The sequence below is a fragment of the Danio rerio genome, chromosome 13 (assembly GCF_049306965.1).
Source record: "Danio rerio strain Tuebingen ecotype United States chromosome 13, GRCz12tu, whole genome shotgun sequence".
NCBI classification, from domain to species: Eukaryota; Metazoa; Chordata; class Actinopteri; order Cypriniformes; family Danionidae; genus Danio; species Danio rerio.
Window position 1 is genome coordinate 32,810,743 of NC_133188.1, and position 18,774 is coordinate 32,829,516.

At 39.5% G+C, this 18,774-nt stretch overlaps 1 protein-coding gene across 1 annotated transcript; it reads right to left on the bottom strand.

The window, feature by feature from the left end:
* Positions 1–19: 19 nt before the first annotated feature.
* Positions 20–2,425, bottom strand: slc18a3a (solute carrier family 18 member 3a). The gene is given in 1 exon segment (NM_001077550.1): positions 20–2,425. A coding segment is annotated over 1 exon segment (1,542 nt). The 5' UTR covers positions 2,111–2,425; the 3' UTR covers positions 20–568.
* Between the last annotated feature and the right edge of the window lie 16,349 nt (positions 2,426–18,774).

The window sequence follows — 18,774 nt, forward strand, 5'->3', positions numbered from 1 at the left end:
AAGTCACATTGCGCACAAGGCATCTCACAGTTTTCTTTAATTATGTACATTTGATATGCACATATGTACACCATTATAATTCGTAATATACAGCAATGCATTCCAGAAACACACCCTAAACATTTAATACTCGAAACAGACACTGAGAAGGCAGGATTCACACCAGTTCCATCTTTTTTTTCCTATGAAGGTGTCAGGTGACATTTTGCATATTAGTTGTAACAGCACAAAATCGGCGGAATAACTTGAACGAAGGCCCATTTAATACGTACACACGCATCTTCATATTTAATATGTTTGCACCATATTTATATCCCTGAATACAACTTAATACAGCGGAATACTATACAATTAAATAAATATTTTGCATTTTTTTTGTATTGGAGGAAAAAAAATATTGATCTCATCATTTGAGTAAATTGAATAAATCATTGTATGATTGTAAGCCGTTCACCAGCAGGTTTTTCCTCGGGAGAATGAGTAACATGTAAATGAGTGAATGAAAAACATTTATATTCAGCAGAGGTTTTCTTTTAAACAGGATTGTATCAGGGACAGACAACTCAGACTATATGTATTCTGGCTCGGACGTCTCTTCTTCAGAGAATGACTTTGATTGTCCAGCAAATGTCCCGTTCTCGTCGATCGGCACGCAGTTACCGGACGAACTGTAGCCGTGCTTCTTTCTTTGGCGTTCTTCCATTCTAATCGTGTCGTACAGACCTGTGGCTCCCTCCTCCAGTAGCATGTTTCTCTCGGAATGGGATGGTTTCATTAAGCTCACGTTGCGCAGCAGTAGCAGGGCTGGTGCGTAAAGTACGTTCGCCAGACCCATGCCCAGATTGAGCTGCACAAAACCGAGGTCGTGCACTATTTTACCGGCCACGATCGGGCCCAGCGCGTAGGCAACACAGTAGGAGATGTCTGCAATAGCGTATACACTACCATACACAGACACGTGGCGGACGTCTACTAGAAAAGCGAGTGTGGGTAATAAAGCTGTGTCTACCAGTGCAATGCCGAAGCAAACGCCACACAGGGGGATTATCAGCTGCTCAAAGTTTTTGCAAGCCGGCACAATGCACGAGCTGGCACCAATGATGACCATGCCAAGTGCACCATAAAACCACTGCAAGTGTGGATACTTTGCTGCCAGCTTGACAGTGAGATAAACGCCTAATATGTGAGGGAAGAAGGCTGGCAGCCAGGTGATCCCGATCTGCCATTGGGATGCATTCATGGTCTCTTCCATCCAGTTTGCGATGGTGGGCTCCAGAAAAGCAAGGGGAATGTTACATGTGGTCAAAGCTCCTGCCACGACCGCTATGTACGGGTCGATCATTAGTTTGTAAATTGGGGTGCCGACCGGCATGTTCTCTCTAGTCCTACTGGAAAAGGGCTTGAGCACAGTCAGGCATAGTATACCGTCTGCCAAACACACACATGCGAGCGCAATGAACGGGAAGCGTTTGCCCGCGAACTCATACAGTACCCCTCCAAACGGGGGAGCCGCCAGGCTTCCGAAGGAGATGAAGGCGAGGGCAATGCCCAGCGCGCGACTCCTCTCCGACTCCTCCGCGTACTTGTCCGCGATCATGGCAATTCCTGAAGTGTCTGCGAACGCCGAGCCGAGCCCTTGCAGACTGCGCGCCATGAACAGGGTCGCGTAGTTCTCGGCGAAGGCAAAAATGCACGTTGAGACGAACATGATACTGAGTCCAATTAAAAGTGGGATGTCGTAGCCGACTCGGTCTATGAAAGTTCCAGTCAAAGGATTGACAAGGAGCTGCAAAATGGCTTTTGAAGCGAAAAGCACGCCGATCTGCAGGTCAAAGTTCTCGTTTTGCGTGATGTTAATTGAGGAATTACCTTTTACATGCGCCTGCTCCGATTCGCTCTCTAAGTGCGCTAAGTAGTCGGGCACAATTGGCACGATGACCATGTAAAGCATATTGTCTAGCAGAAGTGCCACGCACACAATGACTAGAATAATCCTTCTTTGTCGCTCGGGGTCCTGGATCGCATTTCCTAACTGTTTAGTTCTTTCCCCCATCTCCGAAAGTTTAACGGCGGCGGTTTGCGCCAAGCCACCTGATTCCTCCGTAGCCATGATCCACACACTTTGGTCGCTTCAGGAAAAATGCTCTTAACTCGCTTCTACGCTGTGCTTCTCTCCCCGAGAAAGTCTGCGCGCACCGGGTTGCCCAGCACTCACTGAATAGTGAAGCCTCGGCGCGCAGAGCAACTTTTCCTGCTTTACCTTGCAGTCCTTCTTTGCGCGTGCATTTCCTCTCTCGCGACTGCTGCCACGCAGTGTTGTTTCATCGTATTCGGGTCAAAAACTCACAGTCAGGTCAAAAAATAGCCTTCTCGCTTTCCCTCCTTCTTCACGCTGTCATTGTGGCTGGACGCGCGGAGCCTGAATGAGCGTCAATGGATGAATTCACCTGTAGCGCAGTGTCATCATTTCCCCTCAGCCGTCTTCTTATTGATGCCACCCAATGCAGATGCGCTTACATGTTGATTCCATTGGAATCACTCCTCTCTTTTTTCCCAAGGATGTGATGCACTGTTTGCTGGCCCCTCAAGTGGTTCCCCCAACCAGCTGGGTCTTTTATGCTCATTTAACACGTCAAGCTCCTACCCAGTAACGCCAAGCCTTGCTTTATAACTTTCAGATATTGAGCGAGCTTCTGTAACTGCTTAGGACCACAAACCTTAAGTCATTGAGCTCGACAGATATGCTGACTGTGAGGAAGGTGTCTGCAAGTGGTGCTCAGTAAGACCTCACCGGCTGAATGAGAACTTATTGATTGCCGTTGTTTGTTTTGAAACGCCATACGCGATCATTTGTTTTAAGAAACACTTTGGACAGTTATGCTAAAAACTATTTTTACAGATAGGTTAGCTGTATTATTCTCCGATTGTGTTTTCACAATGATTTAGATTTCAGTTGGAAAGCAAAGGGGGAAGAAAAAGAAAAAGAAAAGTGTCCCACATACAGCGTGATCTACCTTTATAAGTGCTTATTTGAACTAAATTGTAGTAACTAAGCCGCGCAAGTATTAACGAGTTTAGTGTCTTATCAAATGCTTTTTATGATTAAGATTACATACTTTAAGGGATACTTCACCCAAAAATGACATTTTCTTTCATCATTGCCCCTCTCTTCACTTTAAAAACCTTCATACTTTAAAAAAGCTGAAAGCCTGTAACCATTGACATTCATTATTGTTTTTCCTACTAAAGAAGTCTGTGGTTACAGGTTTCAGCTTTTTTTTTATCCAAAATAACCTTTTAGTATCTAGCAGAATAAAGAAACTTTTATAAAGTTTAGAACCATTTGAGGGTGAGTAAATGTTCCTTTTTGGGTGAACTATCCATTTAGTTGTGTATAAACGCATTTTTAAAATGCGTTTTTTTAATGTGCAACATCTTAAATATCATTACAGGATAGCATATATTTTAGTATATATTATAATTAGCATTTTATTTATAGAGTAGCAATAATTTGCTTCACTTAATGTTATATTTATTGTGTTAAAACCATGGTGTGGTAATCAGTGGCGCTTATTGAATTTCAGCACCACCGCGCGCTGGACAGCTCCAAATCCTTTAAAGCAGAGATTGATCGGCCGTAAACGGGAGATTTGTCTTCAAGCATTCAAGGTAGCAGTGACAGGAATAAGCTTTGTCATTTTTAAAGATTTGTTTTCTTGCTGTTGACTGACAGGGATGCTAATGTGTGCTCTTGTTAACGCAAGTTGTGATCAGTGATTTTAGCAATAATGTATCGCCACCTGCTGTACAGAGCTGACAGTGAACTCAGTTTTGCGCTTTTCTGGCTCCTGAAGAGCAATAATTGTGTGTTGGCGGCATCTAGGGGTTTGTTTGGCATACTGCACATTAAATATGTGTATGAACGTGTTAATGCTCTTTATCCTTACAACAGACTCAGTTTTACTGGTCGATGGTTTGTGGTACAGTTTGTTTTTTTAAGCCAAGTTACCGAAACGTCTGACAGTATTGTGAAACAAAATATGAAAAATAGCAAAGAGCTGTTACTCTTGTAGAAAGAATAAGGGTGATGATACATGAATATTGCCAAACCCTTCTGCATTTATAAAGCAAGTATGATATGTTTGTGATATCAGGTAGGTTTCCTAAAAATAGAAAACTTAAAGTTGTAGTAAATAATGCATTAATTAAAAAAATGAGTACACCTGTCACAATAATTATCTATACTATTAGTTAGTAAATATACTGCTTTTAATTGTTAGTTCATCTTATTTCGGTTCCTATAAATAAAATTAACTCTGTTAACTAAATATGAGCAATATCACACTCGTAGCTGTGCGATATGGCTGTATACCGGCACTGTTGGGAGGATGCATTGGCTCCTGGCTGCAGACCGAGTGCCTTAGTGTTCAACCAGTGACGATATGCAGCCATACGAGTGTGATATTGCGTTCATACAACAATTTGATTACATAATCACATATATAAAAAAAGGAAATCGAACACTGAGAGTCTAAAAATCTTTTTGTTTGAGTAACTACTCTTTTCCGCCATTCATTCACATCTGCAGCTGATGTCAGAACTATTCATCACCAATGTAAATTTAGGGCTATAGTATTTGAATAAAGTAGTTCCTTGTACAAAAGGATATTTGAGACTCTCCGTGTTTAAATTTCTTTTTTTATATAGATGATTTTGCCATGGAACTGTTGAATAAAAGCAACACCTGTAGCAGTGTGATCAGTGGCGAATTTAGAGATTTGGGGGCCCTAAGCAGTTCCGGCCATAAGGCCAAACAGTCCTATAATGCATTTTGTTTTCTCTTTTATGACTGAATCTTCCTTTTCATGATTTATCTTAATAAAATCTCTACATTTTAAGTGATTTGTTTTCTTAAAATGAATTCACAATTAAAAAAAATGAATTAACCGAAAATGAGCGAAGCAGTGGCGCAGTAGGTAGTGCAGTTGCCTCACAGCAAGAAGGTCGCTGGGTTGCTGGTTTGATCCTCAGCTCAGTTGGCATTTCTGTGTGGAGTTTGCATGTTCTCCCTGCGTTCGCGTGGGTTTCCTCCGGGTGCTCCGGTTTCCCCCACAGTCCAAAGACATGCGGTACAGGTGAATTGGGTAGGCTAAATTGTCCGTAGTGTATGAGTGTGTGTCTGAATGTGTGTGTGGATGTTCCCAGAGATGGGTTGTGGCTGGAAGGGCATCCGCTGCATAAAAATGTGCTGGATAAGTTGGTGGTTCATTCTGCTGTGGCGACCCCGGATTAATAAAGGGACAAAGCCAACAAGAAAATAAATGAATTAATTAATCGAAAATAATAAACTGTTTTTAATACTCAATCTTTACATGACTTGACTGCTGTACTGCTCTATGATGGTTAGAGACAAATTTGCATGGATGTTATAATTGCGTTACAATTTCATTTGTTAGATCTTCACCATACAAAATACACTCTCAGAAATAAAGGTACACGAGCTGTCACTGGGGTGGTTCCTTTTGAAAAGGTACACATTTGAACCTAAAGGGTCCATATTGGTACCTCAAAAGTATATAATAGTTCCTAAAATTTTATGAGGAACACTTTTGTACTTTTTAGGTACTAATATGTACCTTTGAGGTATTAATATGGAAATTTGTACCTTTCGAAAAGTTACCACCCCAGTGACAGCTCGCGTACCTTTATTTCTAAATGTGTGTGATAAAACAACAATGCTATCTGTATAATGTATACTTCTAGTTCTAGGTATTAATTGGGGGCCCCCAAATTTCCTGAGGCCCTAAGCGGCTGCTTTGCTGATTGATTAAATCCACCCCTGAGTGCGATGTGGCAGTATATCATCACTGGTGGGACACTCAGGCACTTGGTCTACAGCCTCAATCCAATGCACGGCCCCCACCAGTACCGATTTACAACCATATCCCACTGCTACTCATGTCATTATGCTCATACAACAGTTCTGTCTGGTTCTTGAATCTGATTGGCTGATACTTAATATTGCTCATATATATATATATATATATATATATATATATATATATATATATATATATATATATATATATAAAGCACTTTTTTGGTAACATTTAGTTTTAAGGTGTCTTTGTTACACGTCCAATGTAGTTACTATAGTACAGTTAATATAATAACTACAGTTCTTTATGCATAATTACACAAAACTAATAAACATATAATGTAGTTAGTACATGTAAATAGAGTCATTAATGCAATAAAATAATGGAATTTAGCATTAGAGGATGTGGTGCATTTTTCCTTGGCATGTAGTGCACTACATAATACGCATTCAAATCATCTGTTTTCCCCAGTGAGCTGTTGTTTTTATTTGTTCATTCTGTCTTCCTGTCGCTCTCTTTTTCTCGGCTAATCCTCTCTCTCTCTCTCTCTCTCTCTCTCTCTCTCTCTCTCTCTCTCTCTCACTCTCTCTCTCTCTCTCTCTCTCTCTCTCTCTCTCTCTCTCTCTCACTCTCTCTCTCACTCTCTCTCTCTCTCTCTCTCTCTCTCTCTCTCTCTCTCTCTCTCTCTCTCTCGATACTCTTTGCAGTCTATTCATTCACTGGAAATAATATGGTTTTAATTCCTGGCACCAGCTTGTCATGAAGCGTATACGTCATTTTCCCAATCCCTCCTTTTACTGCTCACTGGATTCTTTTTTCTTTCTTTTTTTCTTTCTTGTTCCAAACCCCCCTTTTTTTTTTTAAATAAATATATGTAACTTAGAACCACAAAATTAATCTTATGTTACACAGGTATATTTGTGGGAATAGGCAAGAATAGATTGAGTGAATTATCTTTCATATAGAAATTTTGTAAATTTGACAAGCTGTAAATCTACAGCTGAAATCAGAATTATTAAACCCCCTTTGATTTTTTTTTATATATATTTAGATTAAAATATAGGTTTAATATCAACAGGGAAATTTTCATAGTATATCTGATAAAATGTTTGATGATAATTTTTTTTTTAAAACCATTTTAAGCTTAAAATTATTAGCCCCTTTAAGCTATTTTTTTTTTCAATAGTCTACAGAACAAACCATCATTATATAATAACTTGCCTAATTACCCTAACCCGATCAGTTAACCTAATTAACCTAGTTAAGCCTTTAAATGTCAGTTTAAGCTGTATAGAAGTGTCTTGAGAAATATCCAGTAAAAATATTATTTACTGTCATCATGGCAAAGATAAAATTAATCAGTTATTAGAAATGAGTTATAAAACTATTAATTTTAGAAATGTGTTGTAAAATTCTTCTCTCCGTTAAACAGAAATTTGAGAAAAAATAAACAGGGGGGCTAATAATTTTGTCTTCAACTGTATCAAAACTTATTATTATTTTTTTTATGGCTGAGAATGGAATTTGGACATCTTTTATCAAATTCTCTGTATTTTGCTATAATCAGGCAAAACCACACTGTAAAAAATATCCGTAAACTAACAGTTTTCCCAATTTTGTGATTCATGTTTTTATTTTTCTCCATTAATTAATGCTTTTGAATTACATTATGAGACCATGAGCTTTTGTCCGACAACTTTTAACCTTGAAAGGTTCAAAAAAGTGACTTTCAAACATTTTTAATAGTTTAAGTTATATATTATCTGGATCAGTTACAAAGACCTTGTGATAAACTGCAAGTACACTGTGAAAAAATGCTGGGTTTCACACAAATTATTTAAGTTACCTTTACAGATTTAACAAATCTTAGTGTATTAAACATTAAAAATGAAGTTGTCCAAACAAAATCTCAATAATTGTTTTGTTTCAGCTGTTTCAAAATAAGAATTGACTCAAAAATTACGGATTATAATACGTCAAACTATTTAAATGTCAACAAAAGTCACTTTGTTAAACTGTACAGATGAATTTTCAACATCAGAAGTTGACAGAGCAGAGATCAGCATCCCATAATGCAATTCACAACCGTAAATAAACAGAAAATAATATGGATATGGTTAATCAACGGCTTTTTTTTAGAGCTCATAAATCAATGGAAAGTTTTCCAAAAAAGTGTGGTCACAAAAACTGGAAATGGTACATTTCAATCTAGTAGACTTCGTTTGACTTACAATTTCCCCTACTACATACATATGGATATTAATTTCTAGTTTAAAACATTTAACATTTCTTATTTTGTCTTTAGGTGGAAAAAAAAATACATATAAGTTTGGAACTATTTGATGTTGAGTATACTGAGCCGTTAGAGCTTCCATTTTTATTCTGTTGACAAAAATGATCTCAACCCTATTAATTGTTTTTATTTTATTTTTAAAAATCACTCTAAATCTGGAACAATATTCACAAGTTACAATGGCTTCTTGAGTAAATCTTGTTCCACATTTCATTTTTATTTGCCTGACAGGCTTTCAGCGAATTTCATTTGTGCATGATGTTTTTAAAATTTGATTCCACATGGAAGCAGAATTTGGAAGTGTAATTCTTTGGCTTTGGCAGCATTTATTAGTGTTTATCTTCGGGCTATGACGGTACAGTTTGGCATCAGACTGTTGTCTTCTTGTCATACCAAACCTGATAAACATGAACATGTGAAACTGAAATATGCAGGAACAGAATGATTAGACATTTAATCCGTGTGCCTGACTCAGTGAATCATAAACAGAAGGATTAAGCTAACCTGGTTGAGAAAATACAATTTCATTAATGGAGAACAGCTCAGACTGCAGCCAAACTTGTCACTTGTAGAAAAATAATAATATAAATAACCCAAGCTGAGAAATGGCTACACTTCATCATCAGCTCACTGTTTCTGTTCAAGTTAACCAGCAGCAAACATGAATGGGCTGATTCACATTTTAAAGTCTTGTTACTAGTCTGGGGGCCTAAAAAAAAAAAGAGTAAGTGAATCTTTTTCTTCTGTTTTTGAGTAGCTGTGCATAGGAATCTTCTGTTGTTCAGTGTTTACTTCCCATTCTGACTGTTTATTATAATCAAATGATTAAGAAACTAAGTCCTCGTTCTGAAAACGTAGCCCTATATTCATTTCTGGAGGTGGCGAATTATGTCCCATGCAGGAAGGGCGATTTTATGTTTTTTTTTATTTTAGAGGAGCTCAGCTCCTTATAAGGTAAAAAAAATTGATTTTATATATATATATACACTGCTATATATACACTGCTGTAGTTTGCTGATCAACTGAAAAACAAAATACGGAGAGGAGCTGAATTCTGCCGCCGTTTTCTTATTAAATTTAAAAGGGACTGAGGCAATAATTTAGTGTACAGTTTATAAGCTATTTGCTTAAGTTTTAGGGGGATTAAGTAGAAATATAGAGGGGCTACAGCCTCCCTAATATAGGCCTAGCAACGCCCATGCATCCTAGGAGTTGCGTTTATTAAGTTATTTATCTTTTTGCAGTTTTTTTTTCGCGAACCCACCAGTGGCCGCTGTGTACGCTTTTGAGATCTCAAAATTCTTCCGTGAGGGCCAATCGCGCTTGCTGTTCTGGTGGATTTACATGAGGCAGCTGTCAACTGACTGATTTAATGACTGACCAACTGATCGATCCCCCTACCCTCCCTCTTTCCTAAACCCAACCAATAGTGTTTTAAAAAGCACTGAATGGCCAGCGCCCACCCACTTCCTTAAACTCAACCAACAATGTTTGGAAAACCAATCCAAAAAAAGAAAAGCCCCATGAGTTTTACCATGTTTTCAGATTTTACCACATTCTCACCCTGTTATTTACTTGTTAGTTTTATTTTTTTACCGGGAGCTTATCACTCGTTATTGGGCATCCTGGAGTCTCTGTGCATTTGCGGGAGACTCCCGAAACTTCCGGGAGACTTGGGATGTCTGGAATATCCTCCCGCCCTACTCATAGATCTCTCTTCATATAGCTGTATGCCTATTGCTTATCCATAAAACACTGTGATATAACTGGGCTCGGATCGTATCGCTTTCTCACTACAATCGATCTGCTCCAAAATTCGTTCCAATCGAGCCGAGACCACCTCATTCAAGCGATCTCGGAGCGATTGTTTTGGCGCGGATCCAATTGCGATTGGTGGTTTCACATATGCCAAATGAACCACGCTAACTGGGCAAACGAGACAGGTTCCGAAACAAAAGTCTAGGTGTGAAAGCACCGTTAAAAATGAAATGCAGCTAAATGTAGCTTCTGGCTACATAATTCGTGATGTCCAGAAATGTATATAGGGTTACGTTTTCAGAATGAGCCTATGTCGGCAATTTCACTTAGTACATATCCAAAATCACAAATCTTTTTTTCCTTTTTTATAATACTTGTAATTATGCGAATGAAAGTATTATTTGTATGAGTATAACTGTAAACTGTTAATTGTACTCTACTGTAAACAAATTGTACTGTAGATCATTTTTCATTATCAGTGATGTATGTTGTGATTTACTAAAAATTCATAAAATTTAAAGTTTTTTGAGTTTAGGAACAAAAACGTACAGAATGTGAATAAATGAATGTTTTGTAAAAACAACAACAAAACAAAAAGAAACTAACAAACAAAAAAAACTGATATAATAAACAAATCTGGGTATTTTTTTCGTTTATTTGAGTAATTTAGGCAAATTGCTTTTAATTTTTTATGATTTTAATTTTTATTTAAAGCAAACATTTTTGTGTTTTTTTGTATTTGTAAAATCTTATTTAAATGAAAATATGAGGTTTGTATGCTTTAAATTAAGTTAACATTAGTTTTATTTTAAGCAGCATTTTTGTCTGTGTTTTATGTTTAAGTTTACGTTAACTACAGTATAATAAGTCCTGCATGGTAACAAAATTACTGGAAAAGTGATTCAGTAGTTACCCCCCCAAAAAAAATGAAAATATGCTCACCATTTACTCGCCCTCGAGTGGTTTTACAACATTTTTTTTCCCTCTTGAAATTAAATAACAATATTTTTAAAATGTTAGTAACTGGTAACCATTGACATCCATAGTAGGAAAAGCAAATACTATGGAAGTCAATGGTTGGTTTCTGTCATTTTTCAAAATATTATCTTTTATGTTGCAAGAAGCTCCAGTTTGTTTGTGACAAATGAATGATGGCGAGTAAATGATGGCTGTATTTTCAGTTTTAAAAACTGAACTAAATTAACTATAAACTTTTAAACTATCCCTTCCCCAAGTGAAAACATAAAATCAAAAGCTCATTTCAAATATTAATAAATACTACAACAGTGGGTTGTTTAAATGATAATTAATTCTAGGAACTGAATTTCTGATAATCATATATTGCAGGTCAGGTCATGTTCCTACAAACGTTATGAAGGCAATAAAAGCATTTTTATTCCATGCTATAGTTAAAATGACTTCAGTGCTTTAAATGACTGAGAACACAGAGCTCTCTAAAGAGCAATGACGCACACGTCAGTAATCCAGATTACACCGCATCCATAATCCTTTAAAATACAATTTTCTTAAAAAAACAACTAAAATGGTTTTGATTGTGTTATGCCTACTGTTAATTGTTCATCCATGTATTTCATATTTCTAAACACACAAATACTCAGTTTTTTAATATTTTGCATTAAATGCACCTTGTTTTTTTCATCATCTGTTCACGGATGTTGTGTTGAGTATCTCTATTTGTAAAAACTGCCAGCATGAGCTGACAATTCTGTTGATATGCCAGGCTGCATCTCATGCACATGTGCGCAATGATTGCATAATCTGCTTCAAATGTTTTTTAATCAAATAAAAATACATGGCTTCTGGCAGCCGCTCTGACCTTGCACCCTGCTCTCGAACCGTCGGACATCTGATCATAAGCTCGACTGATTACTCTAGATTGAAGAGCAGGGGCTCAGACTGACTGCCAGAGCAATGTGTCGCATGTAAGAAATTCACTAGCAATCACAATGTTTGCATCTCAGCATAACATTACATATGTGATTTATTATTTCAGTTGTCGACTTTAAAACATCTCTGCTTGGATTTTATGTTGATATGCAGTGTGTCAAAAGTTTTGGGAGGTTTTTTAAAGGTTTAGTTCACCCAAAAATTAAAATGTTGTTATTAAATACTTTCATGTCGTTTTAATCCCCTGAGTCTTTCGTTCAACTTCGAAACATAAATTAAGATATTTTAGATGAAATCTGAGAGCTCTCTCATCCTCCATATTCAGCAATGGTCACGACTTGAGATGTTCAAAATTTATAATTGAAACCAAAACTATTGTCAAAACCTTCCCAGTGACTTAAGTGGTTCAGCTGTAATCATACAAAGCTCCAAAATCACTTTATATGTGCTAATAAAATGGTAACAATGACTTTGTCTGCTAATGTTTTCCACATAATATTGTGCATCTGTGTTTAGGCTACGACACTGAAAAAAAAGGGATTTTTGCAAATGAGTGATTTTCAAAATTCTCATATATGTTATTAAACTATTAGAATTACCATATTTTATCTATAACAGAAGATGAAAATAGTTTTTTTTATACTATACTATTTTATACTATAAAACTTATAATATATTTAATATATATTTAATATTTAACAGTTACATATTATAAAAAAAACATGCAAATAAAAAGCCTACAGCCTTTCTTTTTTTGTCCATTGGATTGCAACCCCTGATGTTATTTTGCTAGATTAATGTCACAGAAACGGTTGTTAGTTGCAGAAGATTGATTTTACGGCACAATGATAAACTTCGACACCTTTATGGCACTCACATACATTAACAATAAACGCCAGGACTAAACATGGAGGATTTCCAAGTGGCGGTCATTAAAATTCTACCAAGAATAGTCTTGTGCTGCAAACATGGTGCCCACCATTCTCATTAAGTGAGGGTTATATTCAATAAAAAAAAAAAAAAAAGAATTAAATGATTATAAAAAAATTATATGGTTGTTAGACTGTCACACTTTTTTGTGTTGTCAATGTGCTCATGTTGTAAATAGTTCTGAATGGTGTGTGTGCACTATTGTGTGCAATATTTGTGTTTATAACCACCTTTGAGCATAATGGGGGTCACAAGTAACTAGAGTTGTTATTTTAGGGGTCGCAGGCTAAAAAGTTACAGAACCCCTGCCGTAGATGACCTGATGTGGAAGCAAAACGTAACAGTGTCATATTTCCCCTTTTTTTTTTGGCGCTCAAAAGTATTCTTTGAGCTTTGTATGATAACTATTGTATGATAAATATTTTTTTGTTTTTTTTTCTGGTCTTTGAATGTCTCGTGACCACTGCTGTCTTTGGAGGATAAGGGAGCTCTCGGATGACATGAGGGTGACGTGACAATTAATAACAGAACTTAGAATTTTGGTGGCTTAATCATTTTAAAAGAAACCTATTCTGATCACCAAAATACAGTAGTAACTGCAAAATGTTATGTATTTATTATTTTACAAATTAGTTTAACTGTTGTTTTTTTAAGCATAGTTTAAAAAAAAAAGGTATGATTCCTTTGATTAAAAAGTGAAATTGCCCGCATTATTACTTCTGGCTTTAGTTAAACGATCCTTCAGAAATCCTTATAATATTGCTTAGTTTTCTTTTTTTTTATTTACTTGTTAAACAGTATGACAACAATGGGACATTATTTAATCCACGTGATGATGTTTTCAGAATTTAGTTGAAGCATTCATAACTTTACATTTAATATGAATAAATATGCTTCATTTACTTTTGAATTAAAAAGATGGATTGTTCATTTAACTATAGGTGCAGTAAGCAATATATATATATATATATATATATATATATATATATATATATATATATATATATATATATATATATATATATATACATACATATATATGAATAAACGACGCCTAGTGGTTCCATCCCTAAGAAGGAAGAAATCACTTTCCCGAATTCTCGCATTTAATCTGCCCAGTTACTGGAATGAACTCCCTAACTGCATCAGAACGGCAGTCACTTGCTGTCTTCAAGAAACGACTAAAAACTCAACTATTTAATCTCCAATTTCCTTAATCTGCAATTGCCTCTCTGACTATACCACTAACTGTACTCTTAAAAAAAACACAAAAAAAAACTTACATTACTAATGCTTGCTTCTTAGACTTTACACACCTGAAACTCGCCTACTGCACTTATTCATTGTTGCTCTTATAGTTGTGTAAATTGCTTCCTTGTCCTCATTTGTAAGTCGCTTTGGATAAAAGCGTCTGCTAAATGACTAAATGTAAATTTATATATATATATGGTAACACTTTACAATAAGGTTCATTAGTTAATGCATTTACTAACATGAACTAATCATGAACAACACATGTACAGCATTTATTAATCATAATTGAACATTTACTAATACATTACTAACATGCAAGGCCATGCTTGTTAACATTAGTTAATGCACCATGAGTTAACATTAACTAATAATGAACAACTGTATTTTCATTAACTAACGTTAACTAACATGAACAAATACAGTAGTAAATGTATTGTTCATTGTTTGTTCATGTTAGTAAATGCATTAATAAACATTTACTAATGAACCTTATTGTAAAGTGTGACCATATATATATATATATATATATATATATATATATATATATATATATATATATATATATATATATATATATATATATATATATATATATATATATATATATATATGCTGAGCCTAAAATAACATTATTATGTTGCAGCACTCTTTGTTATTTAGACATCAATGTGCATCTGTGCATAGTATAAATTACAGGCAGCAGCACTGTATGTTTGGCCTTTAATTTATTGTTAATAAATTATATTTTACAAATTCTTTTGGCAAAAATAATATGTAGTAACTCTTTTACTTTTTTGCATACTACTATTTATTGTCCATTGCTTGTTTTTGTCTATTTTACTAATAGTATCGCTTAGATGTGTAGAAATCTGTACATAACAAAACAACAACTATACAGGTGAAGTGCATAAATAGGGTCATAAAAAATACAACTTAAAATAGGTGTATTAGAATTATCTGCATACATAATTATGTAAAACATGAACATCTCGAGTAAACAGATTGTCCATATTGTGATTTTGTAAAATCTTAAAATTAACATTGTTACAGCAGAATGTCATTCTATTCAGAGAACTCAGTACCACACAGTAGTCCAGCCAGCAATGTTTATTTCACTGTTGTGCATCATGGCTAAAATATACAAATCAGTCGCTTCACAAGACATCTGTTAAACATTCACATCATTCACAGGTTAATTCAAGTGCACTTGAGGAAGACAAGCTTAAAGTGGACACAAAGACTAGTCCGTTTCTAGAATGACAAGTTAAACGAAACCACAGAAAGTGTCAGTAACTAGAACGTTCGAGGTTACTAAAGTAACCCTTCGTTCCCCGAGGAGGGGAACGGAAGCACTATAAGTGGATTTGATTGTAAAATCCACGCATTGGGAGGTTCGGTTCAGAAGCTACTCGTCTGAACGAGTATTGAACGGGCCAATTAAGAATGAATTGGCAGCGCAAGCCTGCGCAGGTGAGCGGCATAAGCAATCAACTGAGTATATAAGCTCACCTGGCGCCAGCAGACGCTATCCTTTTTAAGCTGAAGAGACTTTCAACAGCTAAGGGACAGTCATTATGGCGACGGAGTATAGTGCTTCCGTTCCCCTCCTCGGGGAACGAAGGGTTACTTTAGTAACCTCGAACGTTCCCCTTCGGGGGGAACTTCAGCACTATAAGTGGATTTGATTGTAAAATCCACGCATTGGGAGCCCATTGAAAGCGCCATAATGACTGCACCTTACCAACACCCCCGATGAGGAGATAGTCAAGCAAGCGTGACGCACCCACATCATGGGGGGCGCGGTCCTCCAACGTGTCCCTGGCCCTAATTTATCCTACTTCAACAGAAGTTTTACGGATTTATATATATTTTTTGGGAAGTCGTGAGCATCTAGATAATTCTAGGAAAATACGACAGTACGTTGGGAAGCGTGCAATTCCGATAGGGAGGACGCTGCGGAGGCCATCCGTTACCCAAGGGGGGATAGATGGCAGAATTTACATATGGACTAGCCCTAAAAAGGGGGAGTACGCATAGCAAAAGAGTGGTTAGCGGGGAGGGAAGACACGGGTCCGCCCAGGGGGGGGGACTTAACCGTGGCTGAATAAGCATATGGGATCGCCTAGTGGGGACCACGCATAGCAGGCACCTTTACCCAAAACGCGGGCTGACCAGCGGGCAGACCTACAACGTAGTGGGCCAGCAAGTGACTCCTCCGCTGAGTCAGTGCTGGGGGCCACGGAGGAATCTGCAGGGCTCACCTGACGGGGAACTTTACTGACAGATAAAAAGGCGCACGTATCTCCGTGTTAGGGAAAATGGCGCAGCAAGCGTGTTTCAACACCCTACCGAATTGTTTCCTCAATCACCAAGGGTTACCTAATACCCTTGAGGAAACCGGCTCCACTCGCAGATTGTAAAACCTTGCAAATGTGTTGGGTGTCACCCAGCCCGCAGCTCTACAGATGTCTGTTAGAGGGGCGCCGCGTGCGCGCGCTCGAGAGGATGCGAAGCTCCGAGTGGAGTGTGCACGCGCTCTCGGGGGACGCGGCTCATCTCGGCTCTGATAGTGAAAGAAAGGCATCCACAATCTAGTGGGAACTTATTTCGGTACGGCACTTCCCTGCTGCCGACCGCTATAACAGACGAAGAGCTGCTCAGATGATCTAAACTCTGAGTGCGGTCCGGATAATACGCAAAACGCGAACTGGACAATAAAGAAGGGCTGGGTCTGCCTCCTCCGAGGGCAGCGCTTGCAGGCTCACTACCTCGTATTAAAACGGAGTGGTAGGAACCTTGGGCACATATCGCGGGCGGGGTCTCAGGACGTGAGAGAAGCCAGCCCAATTACAGGCACGAGTCACTGACCGAAAAATGCCTCCGGGTCCCCGACCCTCTAATCGATATCAACGCGACCAGCAGAGCTGCCTTCAGGGACAGAAATATACTGAGTCGAGGATCGAAGGGATCTGACGCGGCTTGTGTAGCGAGGGCGAGATCCTAAGAGGGCATGAGAGGGGACGGGGTGGATTAATTCGCTTAACGCCCCTGAGGAACCGGATGATGAGGTTATGCGTTCCCACGGTGCTGCCAGCCACCGCGTTATGAGAGCGGAGATGGCAGCCACGTAACCTTGAGTGTGGAGGGCGACAGCCTGCTCTCCAACTTCTCTCGGCGTAAAGAAAGCACAACGCTGATCTGGCAAATTACGGGGGTCTTCTCAGCGAGAGACACACCATTCAGTGAATAGACTTCACGTCAGGGCATAGGCGCGCTCGGGGAGGGGGCTCTAGCCCGAGTGACGGTATTAGCCACCGCAATCGGAGGTTACCTAAGTCTTCCTCGCGTCTAAAAATCTCCAAAGATCGGCGAGGGTGCCAGGTGGTGCCCTGTCCCTGAGAGAGTAGGTGCTCTCTCGAAGGGACTGCCAGGGGAGGGCTATCGCGAGGGAGAGCTCTGACATCCAGGTCAAGTTGAGCCAGAGGGGCGCAACCAGTAACCTGTTCCTCGTCCTCCCTGACCTTGCACAGTAACTGCGCGAGCAGGCTCACTGGGGGAAACGCGTATTGCGCGTGCCCCGAGGCCAGCTGTAAGCCAGTGCATCCGTGCCGAGAGCACTCGGTCAGGGAAAGAACAACTGGCAATGAGCGATCTCGGGGGAAGCAACAGATCGATCTGGGCTTCCCCGAATCGCGCCCATGTCAGCTGAACAGACTCGGGGTGGAGTCTCCATTCTCCAGGACGCAAGGCTGCCGTGAGAGCGCATCGGCTGCACGGTTGAGCTTGCCTGAATATGAATGGCGTGCAGCGATTTCAGCCGCGGATGACTCCAGAGGAGCAGACGGCGGGCGAGCTGAGACATGCGGCGAGAGCGCATACCCCCTATACGGCTGATATGCGCCACCGCCGCCGTACTGTCCGTCCTGACCAGCACGTGTTGCCGCTCCAACACCGGAAAAAAACGGTGGAGAGCGAGGAACACTGCCAACAGCTCCAGGCGATATGCCAATGCAACTGGGTACCTTTCCACAGGTCCGCAGCCGCATGCCCGCAACGCACAGCCCCCCAGCCCGTGTTGGAAGCGTCTGCTGAAACGACAACAAGACTGGACGCCTGTTCTAGAGACACCCAGGCCTGTAGGAACGAGGGGTCGCTCCAAGGGCTGAGGGCGCGGCGACACAGCGCAGTAACAGAGACTCGGTGTGCGCGCGCGTGCCATGCGCGTCTGGGGACTCGATCGTGAAGCCAGTGCTGAAGTGGTCTCATATAGAATAATCTGAGCGGCATGAAGCGGCTGCGGATGCCATATGCCCCAGGAGCCTCTGAAATAGTTTCAGTGGGACCACTATTTTACTGTCGAGCTCTCTCAGACAGTGCAGCATCAGCTGAGCGCGCTCTCCGGAGAGGCGCGCTGCCATGGTGACCGAGTCCAGCTCCAGCCCGAGAGAAGAGATCCTCTGCACGGGGGCGAGTTTACTCTTTTCTCGGTTGACCTGAAACCCCCACAGGTGGAAGTGCCAGAGCACTTTGTCTCTGTGCATAATCAACTCTGTGCATAATCAAAAGAGAGGGCAAAATTCAGCCAGTCGTAAAGAAATTGAGTATGCAGATGCCCGCGAGCCGAAGGGGCGCTGAGGCACCCTCCGCGGGCTTGGTGAGGACCCGCGGAGACAGAGAGAGCCCGAAGGGGAGGGCTTTGTATTGCCAAGCTCGACCTTCAAACGCAAACCGGAGAAACTGTCGGTGGCGAGG